This window comes from Homalodisca vitripennis, unplaced genomic scaffold (genome assembly GCF_021130785.1).
Source record: "Homalodisca vitripennis isolate AUS2020 unplaced genomic scaffold, UT_GWSS_2.1 ScUCBcl_2572;HRSCAF=7478, whole genome shotgun sequence".
NCBI classification, from domain to species: Eukaryota; Metazoa; Arthropoda; class Insecta; order Hemiptera; family Cicadellidae; genus Homalodisca; species Homalodisca vitripennis.
Genome location: NW_025778685.1, coordinates 1 through 25,732, shown reverse-complemented (window position 1 = coordinate 25,732; position 25,732 = coordinate 1). Strand labels below are relative to the sequence as shown.

At 32.4% G+C, this 25,732-nt stretch overlaps 1 protein-coding gene across 1 annotated transcript; it reads right to left on the bottom strand.

Annotated features, from left to right (window-relative positions):
* Positions 1 to 3,057: 3,057 nt before the first annotated feature.
* Positions 3,058 to 12,595, bottom strand: LOC124372123 (UDP-glycosyltransferase UGT5-like). The gene is made up of 7 exons (XM_046830488.1): positions 12,444 to 12,595; positions 10,161 to 10,399; positions 7,685 to 8,290; positions 7,296 to 7,518; positions 6,314 to 6,422; positions 4,677 to 4,788; positions 3,058 to 3,357 (listed from the first exon to the last, which is right to left on the bottom strand). Exons 3-6 carry the CDS (start codon positions 7,736 to 7,738, stop codon positions 4,683 to 4,685), a joined length of 492 nt encoding a protein of 163 aa, XP_046686444.1. The 5' UTR covers positions 7,739 to 8,290; positions 10,161 to 10,399; positions 12,444 to 12,595; the 3' UTR covers positions 3,058 to 3,357; positions 4,677 to 4,682.
* Between the last annotated feature and the right edge of the window lie 13,137 nt (positions 12,596 to 25,732).

Below are 25,732 nucleotides of genomic sequence, written 5' to 3'. Positions count from 1 at the left end.
AATTTTACACAAAGTTTGTTGTACTTTATAGGTATGTATGTATGTGTGTGTGTGTGTATGTGTGTGTATGTATGTATATGTATGTATGTGTGTGTATGTATGTATGTATGTATATATATATATATATATATATATTATATATATATATATATATTATATATATATGTATATATATGTATGTGTATATGTATGTATGTGTGTATGTGTATGTATGGGTATGTATGTATGTATGTATATGTGTGTGTATATATATATATATATAATATATATATATATATTTGAATTTGCATTTTACGCAACAGAAGATACAAATATAACAACTGAACTAATTATAGCAACAAATTACATTGCTGTTAGTGTTATTTCTTTTTAAGTTTAAATAATACAAATTGTAAAGCTGTTTTTCTTTTTTTGTTTTTTTGAGATTCTGTTAGATATGTTTGTTTCTAAAGCAGAATAAATGCGGAAAGTATATATATATATATATATATATATATATATATATATATATATATATATATAAATATATTTAAATGTAGCGACCAACCAAACAGACGGTTTAATACCATTGTTTTATAGTGCAGATATTATCAGAGGATTATCATGTTACCTTATTTGTAATTCGTTTAAATAAAGCACTTTTTCTTCTTCTTCTTCTTCTATGAAACTGATGAAGTGACCAGATTGCAGATTTCGAAACTTAGTGATACAATTTATGTCCGAAATAATAGTGATACTTTTTATAAATTCTTATCGTTTATACAAAAGGTGGTTGTAACACGAAATACTAGGCGAAAAAACTATATCAATTAACGCTAGTATAAAATAACACAAATGAAACACGGAGATTGGAAATACGAGAAAGTTTGTTGCTAAAAGTTGTTCATAGTTGTTGGTACTAAAAATATTATTGTACTAAGGATACATGTATAAGAATCTATACAATTCAGATGATTTATAATACTTTAATAATATTAATTCTAAGGAAGTTAAACCAGGTTTCATACATTAAAGTAGAGGACTGGTCACTAGTAGGATGTTTTGACTTTTAATAATGAATCCAGGCCTAACAAAATCTAGAATATGATCATGTTTAAAATTGTGGAGGATTTTCTTATTTAGAGTATTGTGTTTTAAAATAAATCAATATGGTCTCAAAGTTTATCTAGAATGAACCAATTATAAAAAAGAGCCCGTTCTCTCGATTGTTACCATTTAATTTCTGTTACAATTGTCATTGTATTACTGGCCTTCTCTCATTTCTAATATTGATTGTAATAAGCACAAGTATTTTGATTTTTAGTTTATAGTTACGTTGATAGTAATTAGTGATTGTTCTATGTCTTACACATTTTAGAGATTCCTTGTATGCAGTTGACCCCATACCTAACAAAATCGAGAATATGATAATGTTTAAATTACATTGTTGTTGTAGAAATACATTTCTGTAATTATGACTTTGCGAGTTAATCCTTAATTCTTGAACACGTTATTACATTATGTATAAGGAAATTTTCATGATTAGTTTGTTGCTGTAGTATTTTAGAGTATAACTAAAAGAAACTATACATTGATAAATGACGATATAAAAATAACTTCATGGATAAAGCACGAACCTTTCGAAGTAGAAAGCCAGAACAGAACAAGTGAAAACTAAAATTCCCATAAAAATAAGTAACCATATTATATGTAAATTGGATAAAAGCTATTTTTAAATAATCTTCTGTGCAAAAAAACATTTTTGATCAATACTAAAGAATATAGAAATACAAGCAAATAAATGCAATAGAACACTCCCATATGAAATTAAAATAGATGAAATTAATTGTTAAGAAAGAAATTGAGCTGCTTTAATACGAGAAAGATCATTTCTTTTTTTGTTTCTACAATAATGTTTATGGATGGGATCGTAATTTGTGCTGATTTTACTAGGGTCTCATAAAGTAAAGGGTTGTTGTGGGTAGAGTGACAGTCACATACAGTGAGGTGCCATTCAATATAAATGTTATTTCATAAACTATGTTAAATTTTACGCATCAGTAAATGTAAAACTAAAGAGAAGTTTCCGCAAAGATGGAAATAACCCACGTACCGCTCAAAGAACCATCATTTTGTTCTAAATTAGGTAGCCTGATTACTATTACGCTGCTATGTGAAAGGAAATTTAATTAGTAGTTTTGGTAATTAGTAAAATACATAAATAAAGGATTACTGCCTATGTTCCTTCTGGAATCCGGAAACTCACAATACTTATTAATAAGTATATATTGACAAAGTGTGAAAAATAAATTTTTTATGTTATTTAACCTCTGCAAAATATCAGACCCTCTTGTAACGTTTGATTACTTTTAGGCATCACCAACGGGAATAGACAAGTAAAATACATTTCTGCTCCTATAAACTTAAAAGACTATAACGGATTGAGTAAGGCCTCATACTCAGTAAAAAACACGAGAATACCAGGACGGTAGTGAGACATCAGAACTGCAGATAGAATTTCTTAGAGTTCCTCAGAGTAGTTCCTTAGGTAATTCCTCGTTAAACTAGTGCACTTATTGATCTTCCATTATTGTTTAGTTTACTAATGCGCAATTGATTTTCAGTTGCACTTGACTTACAAGTCCGACCTTATAACTTCTGCTGTAGATAATATAAATACAACAGTCCGCATTCTGGTCTGGTAATACGGCCTCAGACTGATTATGAGGAAGTGCATTGCCATGCATGAATATAATGAGGAGGTTGAACAGGCCCTCAGAGACAATGGTTGTACGTCTTAACCCTAGAGTTGAGAACTTTGTTGTGGTTATAAATATGGTGGACTCTTGTGGTAAAAAAGATGGTGAGCTGTGATTTTGAGCCAGTTGTCTCATACGTTTGTTAGAGGAATGGGTGCACTGAGCAGTCTGTTCACATTGGACGAGAATCTACTTCCAGAAACCACAAAAATTATAACGGTTACACTGATTTGTTATTATTTTATGATTACCAATAACACATGACGTATTGTGATTAGAATAAACTAGAAAAAATAGGTCAAAACAAACAAACAAGTCATAGAAAAATCAGCTTCTTTTCTTTGTAATAGAGACATGTTTAGTATTGCTAAAACAAAGACATAAAACTCTCCTGATAATAAAATATGAGAAGAAGATGATAAGTAACATAATGGCAAACAGAGTTATAACAACATCTACTAGTAGCAGTTTGTACCACTTAATATACGCAGAGGCAGGCTTGAGATGAGGAGCTCCAGCATGTCTTAACACGTACTCTACCCAGTACACGACCGTGTCAGCTGGAGACATCGGCTGGTCTCTCACTATACTGGACACTCTCTTAGAGTTCTCCTTGTACCTGCAAGACAACATCCGTTAACAAAAGTTTGTAGCATCTAAGATACACTGATACAGGCTTGAGATGAGGACCACCCATCCAATCCATGGTTTGGGTGGGCTCCATGTCTCAACACGTATCAGCTGAAGACATCGACTGGTCCCGCACTATACTGGACACTCTGCTGGCGTTTTCATTATACCTGTAAGACAACGGTCATTAATATCCTTGGATATGTAAGAAAGCATCCGTCAATAACTGTTTGTCTCACTGAAGATACAATGAGGTATGCTACAAGTGAAGAGTCCGTGTATCTTCATGTTTAATCTTGTATTCTGAACCTCACAGATTTTCAGCTTAACTGTTTTGTATGGAGGAAGGATAGGACTTTTTACTATAGAATACGTATTTAAAACAAGACAACTGTACGTTTTCCGTTATGTGGTAGTAATTAGTACCTCACATAAAATGTTGAATCGTCTTTATTATTATGGGCACTGGGATGGTTTTCTGTACAGATAGGATTTACTTTTCGACAGAGAGTGGGGATGCCAAATAAGAATGAATTTAATATCCAAAATCCATATAATTGAAATCAACATATCATTTCCTATATTAATTTTAATATACAAGTTAAAATGTTTATTATGAGTTTAAGAAGGGTTTCACTTACGGTACCTACTTACACAAGTACCTAATCCTTTCACTACTAGCCTAGAAAATGAAAAAGCGAAGAGTTACAGGATTCTCCAACCCTCTTATCTAGAACGTTGCTGAGGTTTGGTCTCTAGTATACAGCGAACACGATCAAGGAAGGCCAGACCTGTTTCCATCCGGGGGGTTGTACAAGAACAGATGAAGGCCCACCAGCGATTATTGACAACATATATAAGCCGCGTTATGAGTATTAACCTGACAGTAACGGTAACATGTTAACATTTATTAACCACGTCACCCCTCCAATAATTCAAACCGCTGTGTTATTTCATTATACCTACTAATATATTTACGCTATGACATATTTTTTATTTGCAGTATTTATTTAATGTGACTAAGAATGATACATAATCTAAACTAGTAATGCAACTAAAATAAAGTTTTGTAATCATCGTTAAGGTTATTTGTATTTTAAATAGTTTTGAAACTCTATTTTTATTTATAATCTATTGTGTCTAGCTTGACAATTTAAATTTTAGACATTCCTTTACTTTTTAATACCAAACATTAGTCTAATTTAATTTTAAATTGAAATATTGTAAGAAAAATTCTAATATTTTTTAATAATTATAGAAAAAGTTAACAATGGTGATAAAATATGGATAGTAGTGTAACCACCTTACCTTGGATCATTTATTATTGTTGTTATTGCCTTGTATACAGTTTCCTCTGAGACTTCGTTGAGTTTCCAACTTGATTCCGACTCCAAGACTTTCGTAGAACTTCAAGTTAAATCTGTCAGCAAGGTTGAACATTGTGAGCAATTAATGTGATCACGACTTCATGCATATATTGAAAGTAATGTTACGAATAGCGCTATAATACATTTGAATTGTATTTAATCTAAAACCAGTCTTAAATCATCATCGCAAAGAAGATGTTTAGGTTTTTTGTATATATATGTAGGAGTGTCTGGTTAGATTTTGAATTATGGTATATCAGCTCACAATTATTATTAATCCACAAAACCATACAATATACTATAGAGATTTAGAGTACACGTACTCGTTCGTACACATATCACCCTTTATGTCTGTTCTATCATCTATGCCTCCATAGAACTCTAGTGATTTAAGCGTCAGGACACTTTTACCTAATTATGTACAGTAAGTTGTAGATATGCCTTCATAGTCTTGATCAAGTTACTTAACCGGCTAAATGAAATTAAATGTTAATATAATACAACTATTACTTATGCCGTAAAGTAATAATTAGTTTGTGTGGTACTTGTTATACTTTATATTCATTGTTCATATATCTAGATGATTGAATATTGGTATTGTTTTTGCTATTTTTGTGTGAATGTTAGTATTGTTTGTTTTACTTCATTATTGTTGTTTATTTAGTCTTGGACTTCAAAGAGACTTCAATGTATTGATCGTTACGATTTGTTTTCTCGATGTTTTGAAAACTAGTGTATTTTTCAAGTTATTATAGCGTAAGTTATTCAATATTAAGTCACCTGTCAGAATCATTAGTGTTGCACATTCTTTATTTTATTAAGTACAAAATCTTCCATATCTTATTATGTTGGATGGAATTTAGTAAGAGATGCATCCATCCCTTCTTTCACAGTCAAATAATCTCCTATTTAGTTATAATCAGCAAATATAATAATCCTAGATATCATCCTCCGTTCTAGTATTGGATTGTGCATTTGATCAATATAATCAACATGTTACTCAATTTGCTAACCCACACAATCTAGTACTACCATTTGAGTATAAGTTTAAATTACCATGACCACGGTTAAAGAAAAACCATGCATATTATTTTGGCGAATTAAACTTAACTTCAACACAAGGTTGCCTTATTCTACGCATAATACACAATGAACAGCACAATATTATTCAAAAGCTAAACTGAACAAAGAACCTAACTAAATCCCAACTCAATTATACACATACTGACTGACAGGGAGTTTAAAATCACTGGCAACTTAACTTTTGACGGGGAGGAGAAGTATTGTATGTCACATTCCTAGTTATTACTTTTAGAGGCTGACACCAATCGCATACACTCAACGACTTTTTGAAGTCGATAATTAATCTCAGGAATGTGGAACAGTATTTTGAAGAACTATTTGATCTCAAGTGTACTTTGAAGTATTTTATCACTTGTGTTTTATTTGTGTGTTTCATGGATAGTATTTTCATGGTTAACCCCTGCTTTTGTCACATGAAGAATAGAGCAGATCCTGAGACACTATACTGTTTCAGGACTATTTTGTTTTTGTATCTCAACACTTTGAAATACTTACCTTTGTTCACCAATGAACGGTATGCCAACGACTGGAACTCCTGCATAGAAAGCCTCGTGTTGGCTGAACAGTCCTCCATGAGTCAGGAAGAGAACACAGTTAGGATGTCCTGCATGACATAACAGGTTGGTTAAAATGAAATAAAATTATTTAAGTATAACTATTTAACTATAGGCCTAATAGTTTTAATAAAATAAAAAATAAAGTTCAAATGAAATAAAATGATTCGTTACCAACAAAGAGAATGCGTTTTGTTGTTTTAAAACAGTAGTTTTAATAAAATTGAAAAATGGTGGTAAATGGGTTCTTTTACCTTTCCTGCTATCTTCATAAGTAATCTCTTTCCAATTACTTAAATTAAATTTGTAGTCGAATCATAAAGTTAGGTCCATTATTATTGGAAATTCTGGCGTTAAAAAATCATGCCTTTATATTTAATTTTAAAGTCTTCCCAATAATTGACAGTCTAATAGTTCATTAATGTTTTATTCCATGATATAAAAATCCTTGCTAAACATTTTATCAACATTTTTAGGCTTTCGCTTTTATTTTGGGAGCTGTAGAGGTTAAATGCAAACGGTTATTGTTCTTACAAATTAAGGGCTGGTTGTAGGGAAAATGATCTTGAGTATTCCCTCATACAAACATTGTTAAATCTCATACATTTATACGACCTTATTTCTTTCATCCTAGCGTCAATGGATATGTCTTATTTTAACGATATAACTAATACACCCAAACACTTTTTTGTTTGTTTGTTTAGTTTATATTCTTTTAGTATTTTAACGATGACTTTCAAAAAAGTTTGAGATTTTTTCTGAATAACAAATACAAATATCGAAGTTAATAAGAATTCTTTATTTTTACTACTAAAACTAAGTTAGTAAAAATGCATGAGGTTTAACATTGTTCTTATAGGGTTACAATTAAGATAACCGTTAGTACTGCCGGCTGTTACATATATATACTTCTGTAAACTTACCCAACACTGTGGGCTGAGGCACCCATTTCGTAAGCTTCACATTTTTAGGAAGTCCAGGTATTTTGTCAAGTTCAATTTTCCACAGGACCTTCTGACTTAATCTTTTAAATACATTGACGAATGCCTGAATATATTTACTGGGCATAATATGTGCAGGAACAAATGTACCCAAACTGAAGAAAATTACGCCTTCTTTAGCATTGTCAATAAATGTTTTTATGTCCTGAAAACCCACAAATATTTCAATGTAAAATCAATGTTTTAATCAAAATAATATTTACCTTAGTAATAAAGTATATATGACCATTACAAAATTACTCATTTTATTCCGCTTTTTAGAAATAAAATATTTTAATATCAATCTAAGGAAATTGAAATTTTTGACGTACCTCAGGTAGAGGAGTCATGTGAGTAGACATATGGGCACCCCCAATTGGGATCATATTGGGAGTGTAACGGCCTAGGATATTCTAGGGTTTTATGTGAATTTATAAGAGTTATTGAGATCTCATTCAGCATTTCTGAGACATGAGGAATGCTGGGATCTTTGTAATATTGTTCCACTAACCTTTGCTGATTGGGAAGGTGTTCAAAGTGGTAGTATAAAAAAGTAAGAACTGTTGACACAAAGTTCTGTAGCCTTTCCTTAAAGGACATTCGGTTTGTGAATGGAAAAGAAGCAACTTCTGGAATGTGTGAAATGGATAATGAATTTCCAGCAATCCAATCGACAAGACTCCAGGAAACAAATCCTTGGATATTTATGATGGGAGCATTAAACTTGTGGCTAAACACAGATAGAGATTCTTGGCCTAATGTAATTTCAAGGAAAATTAGATCGAACTGCTGATCCGATTCAAGCAACTCTTTTATATTTTCTTTGTTAAGAACGTCCTCGCAAGACAATGTTGACATGTCAAAAAAGTTCTTTACTGAAAATCCATAAAAATGAGTCTCGTCCACTATCTCTTGGAACTGGTCAAACGTCCATGTATCTGTAAAATCGAAATTAAATAATATTAATTATATACGTAAATGCCTTCATTAATCACTCTGAAAGTATCTGTACTCCGATATGGTATATTACGCGCATAAATTACGTATGTGGCGATAGCTTTTGGTTTGTGAAGGTACAGCAACATTTTTATTTACTTTTATTTTATTTTTAGTGGCAGGAAGTTTTCGATAGTGAATTGTTGGACAAACACACTAATTTTCATCAAACCTCCTGATAAACAATGTTTTAATTTGCTCCTCCGACTACAATACTACTAGGCTGTCAGGGTAGCTTACCACTGGATAGGCCTTATACAAATGGCCCATGGGAGAAAATGCCAATTACCTCCTGCCACTTTGAAAGATTGACCTTGGGCATTATTCATTGTCATAGCGAAGTAACCTGTATTTTGTAGGTAATTCCTGCCGTTTGTTTGAACGTAGTTGAAAGTACTACGTAGTAGTCGAATGGACTGTAGTAGTCGAATGGACTCAATTTCTATAGTTTTGATGCGATATTTTCTAACCCGTTTCTTAGTGAGCACTTAAGAAGTCAGATGAACTTGTGTACAGAGTTCCACTAATACCCGATCTGTGCTTTCAGAGATTTCGTGATGAGTCAGCCAGTGGATTTGGCTTTTATATATGGATAGATGTCATTAAATGTATCGCGGTTTATCTCGGATTTGCGTGATTAGATTGCGATGTTTTAAAAACCATTTCTTACCGAAACGAGTTACCAATTTAACATGTTTACAAAGTAAAATATAAATCCTTTCTGTAGTTTCAGGGATTTCGTGACGAGTCTAAGTGTTAGCCAAACAGGAAGTTGAGTTGAGATAAGTAGCCGGATGAGAGGAAGCCTGAGGATAAGAAGCACCAAATGTATCAGACTAAATTAAAACATTACCATGGACTAACTCAAAGTGCATCACACAATCCAAATAATGAAATAAAAACAAAATGTCTTCGCTACGTCCGCTATCTTCACATTAACAACCAAACATAAAATGACAAATAGAATGAGGTTAGGATGTGTCAGGTAATGTCGTGATGAGGCGCTCCGGCGGCGTAAGTGCCAGTCCACCGGTTAGGTGTTTGCAAACAAGCAGCATCTGACCGCCTGTTATGCACTGCTGCCACTACAGCTATATCAGTGTCAGTGCCACCAACAGTACTATGGGCGACAAAATTATGTGTACAATCACAATTATATGTTTTAAGTTTACTTCTATTTAATATAACTCCAGTTTTGTTTTCATAATTAATGTAGAATGTACTTTGAATATCATTAACGGTCAGCAAAATCCATGAAGAATAGACATGAAACTTGGTATACAGGTTTATATTATGCCCTAGAAGTGCACCAAACAAGGATTTTTCTCTTCGACATTAGGGCTAAGGAACACTGGCCCCTAAAGCTGCGAAACTTCCCTAAGAAATGTATTGTATCATTGTGTTTTTGTTTATGATTTTTTTAACGACTGTACCTATGGTACATTGGTATAGGCCTACTTTTGACTGGGGGTGGATAATTATTATCCCAAACAATCTTCAAGGTATTTACAGGCTTATATTTCATTATCTAATTAGGCTGTATATAATTTACAAATCTACGCCAGGTATAAAGTAATTACTTAATTCACATAAATAATTATTTATTGTCCATTTTAAATACATTTATTGTTTATTACTTATTTAGAGGTTATTGTACACTGATGATGGTTGAATACCGAATCACGTGTATGGAAATAAAAACATTTTTAAAAGGGGTTTAGTTGACTTTTAATTATACTAACATTTGAAGTAATAAATTTGAATCACATTATATAACTGTAATGATATTTATTGACATTATTCATGACTTACTTGTCAATTTTGAGAAGCTGGTAGGCAAATCGGTGTGCGTGAGGTTGGCTATACTGTACGGGGGAGGATAGGCACTGAATACCACAATTTCGTGACCTCTCTGGGCCAATAGACGAAATATGGAATAGTGCAGGATACTATGGCTCTTACTAGGCATTGGTAACACTGCGAGGATACGGGCACAATGAGCGAGACATCCCAGGCTCATCAAAATCGGCAGTACCTTCATAGTTCACCTCCTACAACGAAATTAAATTATAACAATTCACTTTACCATCATTACCAAATATATTAATATTAATATTATTATTAATACTAATACCGTATTCGCTTTTAAAGTTGGTAAACTAAAAATTGTATATAAATAATTTTAACATAGAAAGAAATATTATTGTCAGCGGGCAGGTTACATCGTTCAAGTAAAGTTCAAAGAAACCCAACACAGATCCTTGGTGTGCGTTTCTCAGTGCGTTCTTAGAGGTTCGATAACTGCAATCCATTTTCCCTTAAAGAAGTTTATAAATAAACACAATGTTTACAACAAAACTCGTCGGTGTATTTTCTGACGTATTTACTTTAAGTTTACTTCCTTTTTGTAAATAAGTTGTAAGTAAGTAAATAAGATACCATTTTAAAACGCATTTTGTATGTAATAATATCATAGTATTTTTATCATTTATGTTTTAAATTTTAAAGCTACAAGAAATATTACTATAGTTTAAGGGTACCTATAGAATTTTATTAATTCACTACCCGTCTAAGCAGTCCATGCCAGTGATCCTTGACGATGCTCTAGGTAGGCAGATCACATATTTTTCAATAACATTTATTCCATCCATAAGAAATATTTTTATTATTGCTCTCTGCAATTTTTCTTGTTCATATTTAAATATTTCCAATCACTGCAACTGTTGGTACAGGTATTTTTATTTCCAGGAAATCTAAGAGAACTCTCAAGAAATACAACGTAAAGAAGCCTTAGCATTTGAGTGCCCTATTCTCTTCTTTTAATCCACTTTTATAAACATGACCACAAATAAGTACCTGAAGAGCGGTACTCCATCCAATTCATTTTTGAAAACTCATTTATAAATTCATTCATTACAGGCCGAGTAGGACTGTTTTCAATTTATGCATATTTGCATGTCTATATTAAAATAAAAAACACACTGGTGGCAAATTAGTTGCAGGTTGAGTGATTTTGATATATGTTGAGGGTATAAGGGCTCTAAGGTATAAGTATTTTCACCTGTTACCTATTGTTTATCTGATGTTAACACTAATACATTCCTTTTGCAGAGTTAATACTTTCTAAATGGAATAATAACAAAAACGAACGAACTCAACGGTTAAATGAAAACCTATTTTTGGACTATTATTGTTCGTTGTTTCAGAAGTAAACTCATCCATAAGTTTACTTATGGATGGGTTTGCAACCAGCTACTCTGAGGTGAAGTATTTGGAAAGATAAGATGAAGAGACAAGGCTATTTTAGAGCCGGTTGTGTTCACGTGGAGTTCCGGTCAACTTAAAACCCCTGTCACTATAGTATTGAAATACTTATACATAAGCTCATACTTTACTTATAGTATACATTTATGTTTAGTTCCAAATACATATATGAACATATCTAAGACACCCACTGTGTGATTACACTCAAACAGGTTTCATGTTAGAAACAGTTTCAATTTATATTAGGTTTAACCTTTTTTAAATATATAAATATAAGCTCTATCGGCTAAAAATAAAAACATTTGTTTTCGACAGATGTTCTTTCCTTGATAACACTATACTTCTAAGAACGTTTTTCATATTATAATAATTATTTCAATTGAAAATACCCAAATTCGGGTGTCTATTCTGTTTTACTTGTTATATAATATATTCATTAAAATAATTAATTAATGACTAGTAATTATTTATAACTATGTGATAAACTGCTGTCACTTATCTATTGTATTTGGATTTAATAAACTTTATAACTAATTTATTTGACATTTATATATAATTTCGGATTAGGGATAAGGCTTTAAATTCAAAATTTCATAAAAATTTTATCTATGAAAGAGGTTCAAAATGAACCCTAGGTAAATCACATTAATAGTATACGTAATTAACAGAGTTGTAGATGCAATTGTATAATATTGTAAAGTAATCCCAACGTTGGACCCGCATGCTTTACACCCAGCACGAGAAATATTGTTAACCGTGGGTAAAAACAAAAAACATATCGTTAAAATAAGCTGGTATTAGTGTAGATATACTTAAGATATGAGCATTTACCTTAGCTGAAACAAACCGGTAGTGATGTTGAGGTCGCCCAGAGGATGAATGGCGAGTTCAATTGTTGTCCAAGGACCTAAAATTGCTTTAACCGATTCCTCCCCCCTCCCCTTTGAGTTCACGTTTAGCAAGTCATTGTTTGCTTCCTTACGTAACAGTTTCGGCTGTGTAAATATATATAAGAATTACACGGAAGATCTGGTAGATTATATGTAGCACTCAAGATTATGATAATTAATCCACGTCTTCGTTGTCATACTTGGGTGATAACAAAGCATGATGATATTAATATTTACAAGAGTGAAATGTAGTTCAATATTTGATACCTCAACCATTTCCAAAACAATTTAAACGAATGACTGAGCATATACTTATCACGATGTGGATACTAAATGTGTAACTAATGTGTTATCAAATTGGTTCACTTAAAGTGTCATCGCTGAGTTCATTGATGGATGAGACATTTGTGGATTGTCATGAAATCTGATTCTTGTTTGAAGAACCAATAATATTTTGCTAGCACTCTCAATACAGTCCAAATACCTCAAAACTTTAATCATAATTATCACTTTAGCCGTCGGCTCTAGGCAAATTTCTCCAGAAAGCTTAACGAATGGCTTTCTAATAGCCATCTTCTCTTCTGCCATTCTACAACAGGAACAACTGAATAAGGCGGCAACCCTCAGTTTGGAACTGGTTACTTTCGTTGTATTATGTTACAGCCTATTATATTATAATTCACTTAAAAGCCAGAATCAAGTCTCCGAATCACACTAATCACTTCTTCGTCCTCATCAGAAATATAAGTGACTATTTATAGATGCTACAGAATCCAGGTAGAAACGCTTAATAAAAGCTGTTACATTAAATATAATTGTTATATTATAAATTCGGGGTTAAATTAAAGAAAAAAATACTTCGCATTTCTCAAAATATTGTTAAACATTTCGGTTTGGTAACATGTCAGGTATGAATATTTTATCAGCACTGAAACCGCCACTGATTGAGGTCGACCAGAGAGTGGAGAGCTCAATTGTTGTCCAAGCACTTGAAAGTGTCTGGAATGTGTTAAGACCTCCCAAACACCAAGTGTTAACACATTCTACATGAGAGGAGCTTAGGTTGTGTACTGGAATTTAATATTACACTCAAGGTCTAGGTGGTTCCGTATAGCCCTCGCGTTAAGATAATGAATCCACACATCCCTTATCTTTTCAGTCGATAACAAAAAATAAAGAATATAATGTATACAAGAGTTGAATGCAATTCTTTATTACGTTATTTATGTTATTCGACACCATTTTCAGAAAGATTTTAAAAATGACTGAACGTACATTTGAACACGGTGTGAATACATAAATTCATATGTAGTTTATAGCATTGGTTTACCATGATGTGATCACCAATGTCATGACTGGGCACTTGAGCAAGGAGGATACATAGTACAAGCATATATCTGGTGCCCCAGAGGAACACTAAGGGAAGCTTTTTCTCTTCGTCCTCAGACTCCGCACAACTAGCCTCTAAAGTTGAAAAATTCCCATAAGAAAGGCATTGCAGTAACCACATGTATTTGAAATAGCCTGTTAAAATGTAATGAAATGTTCTTTGTAATCATTATAATATTACAACACAAACATTTGTTTAGTAACTTTTTGTCATTTTAAATATCATTAAATTTATAGCTTGAAAGCACAAAAAAACTTCCTACTTCAATATTTTTTGTAATCACTGTTGAGCACAGAGCTTATGCACTTAATAAAATCATTTGTTTTTTTGTTTCTACAATAATGTTTATGGATGGGATCGTAATTTGTGCTGATTTTACTAGGGTCTCATAAAGTAAAGGGTTGTTGTGGGTAGAGTGACAGTCACATACAGTGAGGTGCCATTCAATATAAATGTTATTTCATAAACTATATTAAATTTTACGCATTAGTAAATGTAAAACTAAAGAAATGTTTCCGCAAAGATGGAAATAACCCACGTACCGCTCAAAGAACCATCATTTTGTTCTAAATTAGGTAGTCTGATTACTATTACGCTGCTATGTGAAAGGAAATTTAATTAGTAGTTTTGGTAATTAGTAAAATACATAAATAAAGGATTACTGCCTATGTTCCTTCTGGAATCCGGAAACTCCTAATACTTATTAATAAGTATATATTGACAAAGTGTGAAAAAATTAAATTTCTTATGTTATTTAACCTCTGCAAAATATCACACCCTCTTGTAACGTTTGATTACTTTTAGGCATCACCAACGGGAATAGACAAGTAAAACACATTTCTGCTCCTATAAACTTAAAAGACTATAACGGATTGAGTAAGGCCTCATACTCAGTAAATACCACAAGAATACCAAGAAGGTAGTGAGACATCAGAACTGCAGATAGAATCTCTTAGAGTTCCTCAGAGTAGTTCCTTAGGTAATTCCTCGTTAAACTAGTGCACTTATTGATCTTCCATTATTGTTTAGTTTACTAATACGCAATTGATTTTCAGTTGCACTTGACTTACAAGTCCGACCTTATAACTTCTGCTGTAGATAATATAAATACAACAGTCCGCATTCTGGACTGGTAATACGGCCTCAGACTGATTATGAGGAAGTGCATTGCCATGCATGAATATAATGAGGAGGTTGAATAAGCCCTCAGAGACAATGGTTGTACGTGTTAAACCTAGAGTTGAGAACTTTGTTGTGGTTATAAATGTGGTGGACTCTTGTGGTAAAAAAGATGGTGAGCTGTGATTTTGAGCCAGGTGTCTCATACGTTTGTTAGAGGAATGGGTGCACTGAGTAGTCTGTTCACATTGGAGGAGAATCTACTTCCAGAAACCACCAAAATTATAACGGTTACACTGATTTGTTATTACTTTATGATTACCAATAACACATGACGTAAATTTATAGCTTGAAAGCACAACAAAACTTCCTACTTCAATATTGTTTGTAATCACTGTTGAGCACAGAGCTTATGCAGTTAATAAAATAGGAAGTTTGTAGATAAAATGTACTTTTAACTGTAAATTTTAGCAAATATTAATTAAAGCAGTGCTTGATCAGTCGTGTAATGTACATATTAAAGACACAATTCCTATCCTACTTTTTATAGGTTTTTTGTCATAAGACCCAACTTAGTACAGTAATGGGCCAGCGCAGCCCTCAGAGTTGTGTAGTGTACTCTCTAGTGGTAACAGTGCAGAGTTCGTACCGAATGGACAAAACACATGTGATTGGATACCGCTGAGGTCTAATGAATACTCTATTTGTAAATTTTACTTATATGTTTAATTGTGGCAAATAAACATAAAAGCTTCTAGATGTTAAAAATAAAATAACTTATTGCCACGTTGCTGCCAAATAGAGTGATAATGAACTAAATGATATCATGGGGGTGGGACTAATGGTTCCAATGTTCTAGGGGAATGTTGCATACGAACTTAATAATTATTAAAACTTTAAAATTGACTTTCCTTCATGTTTATGTCTGCTCACAAGCGCGGGTGTCAGCATCTTGGCTCGTCATTGCAGCTGTAGTCGGAAACAGTGAAGATTAGTAAACTAGAATCTAAAATATGAATGTTAGAAGCACTCGAAGTTGTGCTCATAGTTAAAATTAAACTCAGAGACTCGAAGTTAAACTCGCATAAAACATAATCACGACGGTATTAGCTATTTATCGATACAAATTAAGATTCATGACAACGTAGTCTCGTCAGAAAGACATCACCACACTATTATTCATATCAATCTGCCGAATAAAACATCAACCAAGTTACGTTACTTTACTATTTACAACTTTACTTTACATTGCATTAAACATTTTATGTGTCGCTTGAAAGGGCTAATTTATATTATGAAAAAACAAATTCTACTTACGGAGATGGCGCGTGAGGTGTTGCTTGGCAGAAGGAATGGCAGCGGCATAGGTCACGAGAGAGAAAAAAAATTAATATACGTGCCAATTAGGTTATTAATCCGCCAAGAACATCGGATGCAATTTACCAGTAACGAGTAACAGGGTTACATAAATATGTATTATACAAAAGAGAGGAAACTAAATAACGCTACAAGTTTAATGATTGCATTATTTATTTGAATATTTTAAACGTTTTATATTTAGATAATAATGGTGATGCGGTATATTATTATTAACTTTTCCATAATTATTTTTAATTTATATCATATTATTTACATAAAAGTGTCAAAGTTTAGTTTAATGTAATCACGCATTGCATATGATTCTTGACTCGATTAGAAAAGAGCTTCGGTTGTGTACTTGAATTTAATATCACACTCAAGGCCTCGGTGGTTCCGTATAGCTCTCAAGTTAAGATAATGAATCCACGCTGGCGCCGTGTGTAATAGGTAACTTGCCTATTGTACGTACGAGAACAATCCAGAAAAATCTGGTAGGCCTAACTGATAATTTAAGTAATTTATATCAGTGGCGTTAAATTGATCGATGCGGCATCACTGACTGCTATCAGAAGCCAGCTCGATTTTAATTGTCTTATTTAATAAGTAAATTTCTGTTTAATAAACACTGTTAAAGTTAATATTGCGTAAATTATTAATATATAATACGTTACTTGTTGTGACTGTTAGATGTATTATCAGTATAATTAAGATAACTGCCGAACTTCAAGTACAGATGTATACGGGAAAAACAACTGTAACCCAGCTATTACCTGAGTCAACAAGCAGTGGCAGTAACTAGCAGCAAGCAGCAGAGTGGAGGGGCGCTGATGTCCTTGATGTTACAAACCGGAAGCTTTACCTGCACAACAACGATAACTGTATACACACAGCGCAGCGCGGCGATTCTCCCGCTTGATCAAATCGCATTAATCTGTAAAAGGGTAGTCTTCAATTCTTCCACACGTATCAATATAGTACTCAATTTTTTCTTTTTAATGAAAAAATCAATGAGTTCCAATTCCTAAAACATAACCAGCATTTACAAATTTTTCTATTCAAATTTTTAACTTTTTGATGTAGTAAACTATATCGCATGAAAATCTCTTTAAAATGTTTCATACATTACGAATTTTCTTCTAATTCTTCCAAAGTTGACGGTTTTATTTCAAGTTATTTTTAGCGTTTGATAATACATAATTTAAAATTATTTCATGTGATTTCAGATCCACTAAAATCTTCTATTTATTTATTAAATAAATTTAAAATATTTATAATCATAGGAATAACATTTTTTATTATTGGAGCAGCTTGCTAACGTAGGCCCGGCCTCCACTTGCGATTTGTTGTCGCGCGATTGTTTTGTCGCAGTCGCAAAACTTAATTGAGGTGCATCCACTTGCGACAGAATCGTTGTAGATTTTGATCATGGATGACATCGAAGCAAGTGTTGTGATCGCGCTTTTACTTCGTGCTAGACGTAAACGGCGAAAACATAATTACTGGGTTCACCCAATAACAAGTCAGCGATTACTAAAAAGGGCAGTTTCACAAGTTATTTGAAGATTTGAGTGTGAACATCCTATAAAATTCTTTCAGTATTACCGAATGACGAAAAATAGTTTTGATGAAACTTTTGAGAATAAATTGGTCCATCAATTACATATAAAAACACACAAAATGGAGATTGTCTATACCACCAGAAGAACGTTCTATTCAGTGACTTTGAGGTGAGTAATAATTTACAGAAAAATCAAATTATCTTATTTGTTTATCTATTAAAAAACTCTTTATTAAATCAAAAACATTTTAAAAAACACAAGTACAAATTAATAAAAATCAAATGTTTATTGGAATATACTAAGGGTTAGTAGTTTTACCCATTAAAAGAGTTACGATAAATCAAAAAGATCACTTCCACTTGCAGAGGGTGATGACAAAACACTTCCTGCAAAATCGTTGTAAAAATTCTGCATTGGCCCAGTATATTTTGTGGATACACAGGTTGGTTAGAATTATGTCCGTAAGCAGAATGGCTATGCTGTGTGCTGATTGTGTATGTTGGGAAGAGCTGATGTAACCAGGGCGTGGATTATAATGTTTCGAGCTTGCCTCATCTTGACGTTTAAAATTTCTATCTTAGCATAATGCTTTTGCTCTTCATTTAATTTTCCCTAACATTGGAACCAACATTAAAGCGAAGTGTTTTATCTTTCATTTACTCGTCACTTTGTCTTGCTTTCAAAATGTTCAATAAAAGATGTCTCATATGAGTTATGCATTTTGTTTCTTACTATTTTTACGCCTTTCACGCTCGGTCTGTGCATTAATGCCAAGTGAGCATTCTTGCAGTAGAATTACCTTCTTGAATGTCATCAGATGTATCATGTGGTTGCTCTGGTTCATATCCATCCGTTTCATTGAGGGAGATATTACTAATAGTTTCTCTTCCTTTTACAAAGGGAACCAAAAACAGCAACGCATCAAAATGGATATACTTCTTCTTTTTGTTGCTCCTTGGCCTGATGTGGTTTTTCGTTGTGCTGCAATTTCCCTCAAAAAGCAGTCCTTTAAATTCTTCCACTTTTTTTGAACGTCTGTACCTGGAATACAAATTTAGTATTAACCCCCCTTAGAATAATTAAAAATTATATTTTATTGATTTCAAATGTAAAAACCTATGCCATAACTTCATCATAACACTTTTGATATAGTACCTCCCTTATTTTCAGAATTTATTATTTTCAGGTACCTTGCCACTGGGAACTGCTTCATTTCGTTACACTTTGAATATTTATTTGGGTGCCAGCACATTGGTCACATCATTAAAGATACTTGCTCAAAATTGTGGACATGTTTACAAACCAATACACATGCCCTACAAATCAGAGGAAGATTGGAAGGAGATAGCAAAACAATTTTACTTGCGAACGAACTTCCCAAATTGCATTGGTGCCATTGACGGCAAACATATAAGAATTCAGAAGCCAAATCACTCTGGATCTCTTTTTTTACAATTATAAAAATTACTTTTCGATTGTGTTACTTGCTGTAGTAGACGCAGACTATTGTTTTACAGCAATCGATGTAGGATCTTACGGTAGTATACAGTGATTCAAATATTCTGAAAAAACTCCGCACTAGGTGCAAAGTTGATTGATGGCAAACTGAACATCCCTCAAGCTCAAACTCTTCCTAATGACGAAAATGGAAAATCCTATGCCATTTGTTATAGTTGGAGATGAAGCATTTGCTACATCAAGAAATATAGTGAGGCCTTATCCCAGGAAGAATTTATCCATGAAACAAAGAGTATACAACTACAGAATGTGCCGTGCTCGAAGAATGGTGGAATGCACGTTGTTTTGGTATTTTTAGCCAACAAATGGCGGAATTTTCCATCGGCCATTGAATGTCCAAACGAACTTAGCGGATGACATTATTAAATCATCTGCGTTCTCAACAACTTTGTAAGAAGAAAAGATGGTATTCGAGTTGAAGATGAATGCTATGAGTGTCCGCTGGTATGTATACAACAAGTCGGTTGTACGGGGTACCTCTTCAGGTATCGAAGCAAGAGACTACTTGGCAGATTACTTCATTTCACCTCAAGGCTCATTACCTTGGCAATACGACCATGTTTAAATCAATAAGAAGAAGTTGGCATAATAATACATGGAAGTGATTTACAGAAGAAACCTCTGTTTAAAAAAATTGTTTAATACATGTTAAGAGTAACTAAAGTTTAATAAATTTCATTATTAATCATTTATACAACCATATCTTGTTAGCCAAAAACTACATTTTGGTTTAAATAAATTGCTAATAAAACTATGAACGATGTTTTATTTACAGAAACCTATTAGGTAGACCCTATTAAAATGAAATATTGAAAAAAATGTTTCTTGTGAAATAATAATAAAAAATAACAAAACTGTTGGGAATAAAATTAAAAAAGCATACAATATTTTAATAGACGATAATATAATAGATTTTATAAGATTAATACAATATCAAAGACGAAAATAAATTGATTAAATCGGGAGGGAAACATATAGAACTGCAATGAATCCGATAAGATATAAATTATAAGTTAGTGTAGGCTACATTTTTTAGATATCCTGTAGGTGGTTATTTTTAGCCAATTAATGCCTAGCATCATATTTAAATCACTCACCTTTATGTTTCTTTTCTTTTGATGTAAGGTCATTCCAGTTTTCTATCACTTTACCACACACTTCAGTCCACAGTTTTTCTTTTATATTTCGGTCACTGTACTCTTTAATTGTTTATTATAAATGAGCCGGTCTCTTTTCTACTTCACTAATTAGCAAATCAGTATCAATGACTGATAATACTAATTTACTAGTAGAGGTTTCACTGTCAGACATATTTATTTAGTTAAACAAACAGCCACCGCTCGACAGTACTCAGTCAAAAAATGCGACTAAATAATCGCCAGTGGATGCATGTCGATGCCTGTCCGTGTGACTCATTTTATTTCCGCGACAGTCGCGTCGCGGTCAAAATAGGTCCAGTTGCGTTTTTTAAATCGCATGTCGCATTTCTGTCGCATGTGGATGCGCCTGCATTTAAAACAATAGGTTCTATTTTTGCGACTAAAATCAATCGCGCGACAACAAATCGCAAGTGGAGGCCGGGCCGAGGCAACATTTTTTAAATTGGAAGATTTATCATCTTTAAATTGGGTCAAATCCAGAAAATATTTCGTCTGTTACAAATTGTTCATATCGTTTTACTCTGTCACAGTTCCTTGTACGCGTTTCAATTACACATTTAATTGAGTAAATAAAACAGGAAAATCATCTTATTTTTTAAGATTATGTGAGCCTTTTCAACATTTTACATTCTCCTTGTAAATCGATATATAAAATCTTTAATATTTTTTACATTTTCAGCAAGTTTTTTGATTAATTGTTTAATCTTAGGTCTCATTAAAGATAAATATGTGTATATTGTCATAAAATTATAATTATAATTCATAATTTCGTGTTTATTTTGACTTATAAATTATTGTTTAAAAGTTTGTTCAATGTCCAACCAGAACCTTTATTAGAACAATTGTTTTGCTCTCGATGAGATAAATTATTGAATTGTTTTGTTATAAAATAGTTTACATTATATATTTCTTTTGCTCTAATTGTAAAATACATTGGGCTTATTTGTGTCATAATGTTTAATAGATAATTCTTTGAGTGATAGAATATATTTATCACTAAATAGTTTAAGATTGTTCTTATTCTCGCATAACAGTTATCTGGAACTCTCTCAAATTTGTTTATATCATACTTACGAATATTTTGGTAATCGTTTAATTTTATTTTATCGGGGAAAAGTCCTTACAGAAAAAGCAGAACGTAATAAGCTTATTGAATTGGCGTACTTTATATTTCGCTTATCAAATCTTTAGGTACAATTGAACAGAATAAAACAAAAGAAAGCCAATTGAAGGACTGGCCAACAGAAGTGACTAATTCTAATAACGGCTGTGAATTTATATCGAAAAAGTATATTTCCTAATTTAAATGGATATTTTTTTTTATATATTAAAACTGTATGATATAATACATTATTTAGCAAAAAACGGTTTATCTTTTCTATTCATTATATATATCATTTCATATATTACAGGATCACTGACTTCTAAATATTGAAGTAATAAATATTTATAGATGTTCATTATTATCGCGTATATTAATATCTAAAATTTTGTCGGTCTTGTTGAAGATGAAGCTTTTTACTGGCTACTTTTAATATCATTACATTTAAAACACAAAAACCAATACTGTAAAATTTATTTTGTGTGTGTTTTAAACTGTAATTATGTTGGTCAGTATTAGTCATAATTTTCATTACAATCTTGTATTTCCGAAATACTTCATTTTTATTGTCCTTATATTCTAAAAATAAAATCGTTGGTGTATGAACTGAAATATGAAATAAACATTTCAGAATAAATCTTGCTAAATATCTTGTAAACACATCATCTATTGTTATTCTACATCTCTGTACTTGTGTTTTATCGTTTCAAATTGTTAAATTAATATTTTCTTATACAAAGTCATTGAAATGGTTTTGATATTTCTTCAGCAAAATTGAATTAAAATGTGTGTTTACGTAATTTATTTTTTAAGCGAATGTAAGGTAAGGCCCAATGTAATTGAGTAAAGTTTATAATTAAAATCAACACACACATTAATTTTCTTCCAGGATTAATTTTACGCCTTTGTTAGCTAGAAGAGATCCAATCAATTGATTTTTTATCCTTTTTTAAATGCCATCAGGACGAAATTAGCAGTGAACTGGAATAGGAAATAATATATTTCGTGCTGACATTCAATTAAGAAATCAAATCGTTTATTTGTCATTGACATCAGAATTAATATAACAAAATTAATATATACTAATACTAACTTAATTATACTACATTCCTGTCAGATAAGAAAGCATTAATAGAATAGTATTCTTTGTTTAAAAGAAACCTTTTCACATTTTTCTGGAACACAGGCATACTCTGTTCAGATCTTAGGTATACTGGCAGGTGATTAAATAGTTTAATCGCTGAGCCCAAAATTTATTTAGAACGTGACAACGTCTTAAAATTAGGTTGCGGCTCGGAGTCACTCATGAAAAAGTGTAACGCCCGGTAACGTTACGATGCCCGTCCATTGGGTCCGGCCGCACGGGATCCGCACGGGATAAAGCAGATAACTGTGGGTCCGCCGCACGGGATAAAGCTGATAACTATGTTTATTCGTGAAAATGTGGAGTGCTTAGATTCGTCATTTACAACAACTACAACAATAAAGGTAAATAATTGTACACTGATATTTCATTATCGTAAACTATGATTGATTGATTAATTGTTAGATTGACACAAAAGTTGAGAAACTGAGTTTATAGGTTATGTCATACTATTGACAAATGTTGATAGTGTTAAGTAAATTATTAGTTTAAATCACTCTGCAATCAATCGTAATTCAGTCGATTGAGAAGAAACAGCGCGTATTGCTAGTCAAACATTTAAAATAACAAATTATAACCTCTAACCTGTCATAACAGTGCGACCAAACAAACGAACTAAACCGACCAATCACCACGCGCGGAGTTAGAATTTAACTGTGTTTAGCAAGAATTTCAAATTCTCAATTTTAGTAAATGTTTTATTCAACTTTACCATTTACAATAACAAATTTTAATTAATTTCAAATTATGTACAATGTTTTAGTAAACAAAATATATTTCTATAGTTAAAATTTGTGCAATTCTTATTTTCATTCAATTCCTTGTTCCTATTGTGCAATTTAATAATATTCATATCAATAAATATTCTACCGAGAAAAAGACGTTGTCACGTAAAATCTTCGCCCGTAAAACCCGACTTTACAGGCAACCATAATTTTTTTTTTCAAAAAATGTTGTCCGATGCTGAGGATGTGGCAAGCGGTAGATCCCGCAGAGAGTAACCCGGGTTGTATGTAGGAACTACAGAGTTGACCGTTTCGTTTCGTGAAGGACGTGGTTTCTAAAATGAACATACTGGGAAATGTCAGAAGGTTGTTTTGCACAAAATAGACCTTTGCACGATTGGTGATGTTTTGCGGCCAAGAATTACCCTCACTGCCTTTTTTTGTTAGCGGAATACGTACTGAGTCCTAGTAGATTCAGCCTCACAAATTGGCAGACCATAGGTTAGATGAGGGTCAATACAACCAAAATAAGCTGCAAAATGTAATGTATTTCCCTGTTAGAAAAGTGAGAAGAGTTGACGCAATAGAAAAACTCCACTACTCACTTTTTCACATACCTTGTCTATATGGTGATGGTATTTGAGATTACAATCGAGCACCAAAAAATCTGTTGACATCAGATGATGAGATTTCTAAGGTCTCCTATCATAACACAGGAGTTCACATGTGCGAAATCATCACAATCACGGATGCGAAAGTCAATGAATTTGGTTTTTGTTGTATTGACTGCAAGAAGGTTTATCCTCTAGCCACTGCAAAAGGGAACCACCCTGAATGAATGCATCTATTTCAAGACATTCTCGGTTCTTATGAAAACCTGATAAACTTTAAATAATGCTATGAAATGATGCAGTAAGTTAATAAATTTTACGTTGCATTAATTAATAAACTAATAAGTAAGTTGTAGATTTATTCAAACCAGTATTTTACCATATATATTTATATAATGGGTAAAATAACCAACTCATTGCAACCAACTATTTGCAACGATTGTTGGGCGTTGGAAGTTTTTTGTGTGTAAAAATCAACTTAGGTACCAATATCAACAAAGTACTGTATTAATTGATTTTATACATTTTCACAGTTTTTAAATTGAAGCTTAAGTAACCGTAACCTGAATAATTCCATAATCAAGGAAAGTCTACAGAAGCTGGGAAAGATCCAGATAATGCGATATTTCGGACAACAGTTACGTCAACAATAATATGAGTTAAACTTATCGAACAGTCGAAATGAGAGGATCTTCAGTTAACGACTAATTTACAAAGTTAAATAGACAAGTATTTATGCAGAAATAAATTACAATTTATGGCATTTCAAATAAAACACAGTTTAGAACAAAACTCGTACCTTTATTTTATTCTGCATCTATCTTCTATAAATAATTTTCCTTTTTTTCTAAACAAATTCTAGTCAAGATACCATTTTAAAATGTATTTTTATAGCTAATAATAAAGTTTATTTCAATTTTTTTAAATTTTGGGATCAGTACGAAATAATAATACTCAGTTTAAGGGTACCCATAGACAATTAATTCACTACCCGTTTAAGCTAGCCTATGCCAGTGATCTACTTCATTGACAATTCTCATGTTAGGTAATTCTAAATTACGGGTATATCAATAAGAAATATTTCAGTATTGCACTCTGCACTTTTTCGTGTCCATATAGAAGAATTTCAAATCACTAAAAACCGTTGGAAAATGACGTTGGAAAAAAATTATTTCTATTTTTGGAATATGAAGGAATTCTTTCAAGAAGCACAACATAAGGAAGCCTTAGAATGTGAGTGCTTTGATAGCGGTGGAAGAAATATTTTTGTCAGCCGGCAGGTTACATAATTCCAAATAAGTTTAAAGAAACCCCTGCACTGATCATCGGATTGCGTTTCTCTGGGCGTTCTTGAGGTTTCGATACCAAAAAGTTAATAAAAATGGAATAAGCAGGCAATTACACACTTACATGGCAAGAGTATCGAAAATTAAGAATCAATTCGTACGAGATAAGAAATTGACCAAAAGCTATGTACTACAAGCAGTTTGCATTTAAACAAGGAAGGAAGAGTTTTGGATTGCATTAAATGAGAGATTGTTAG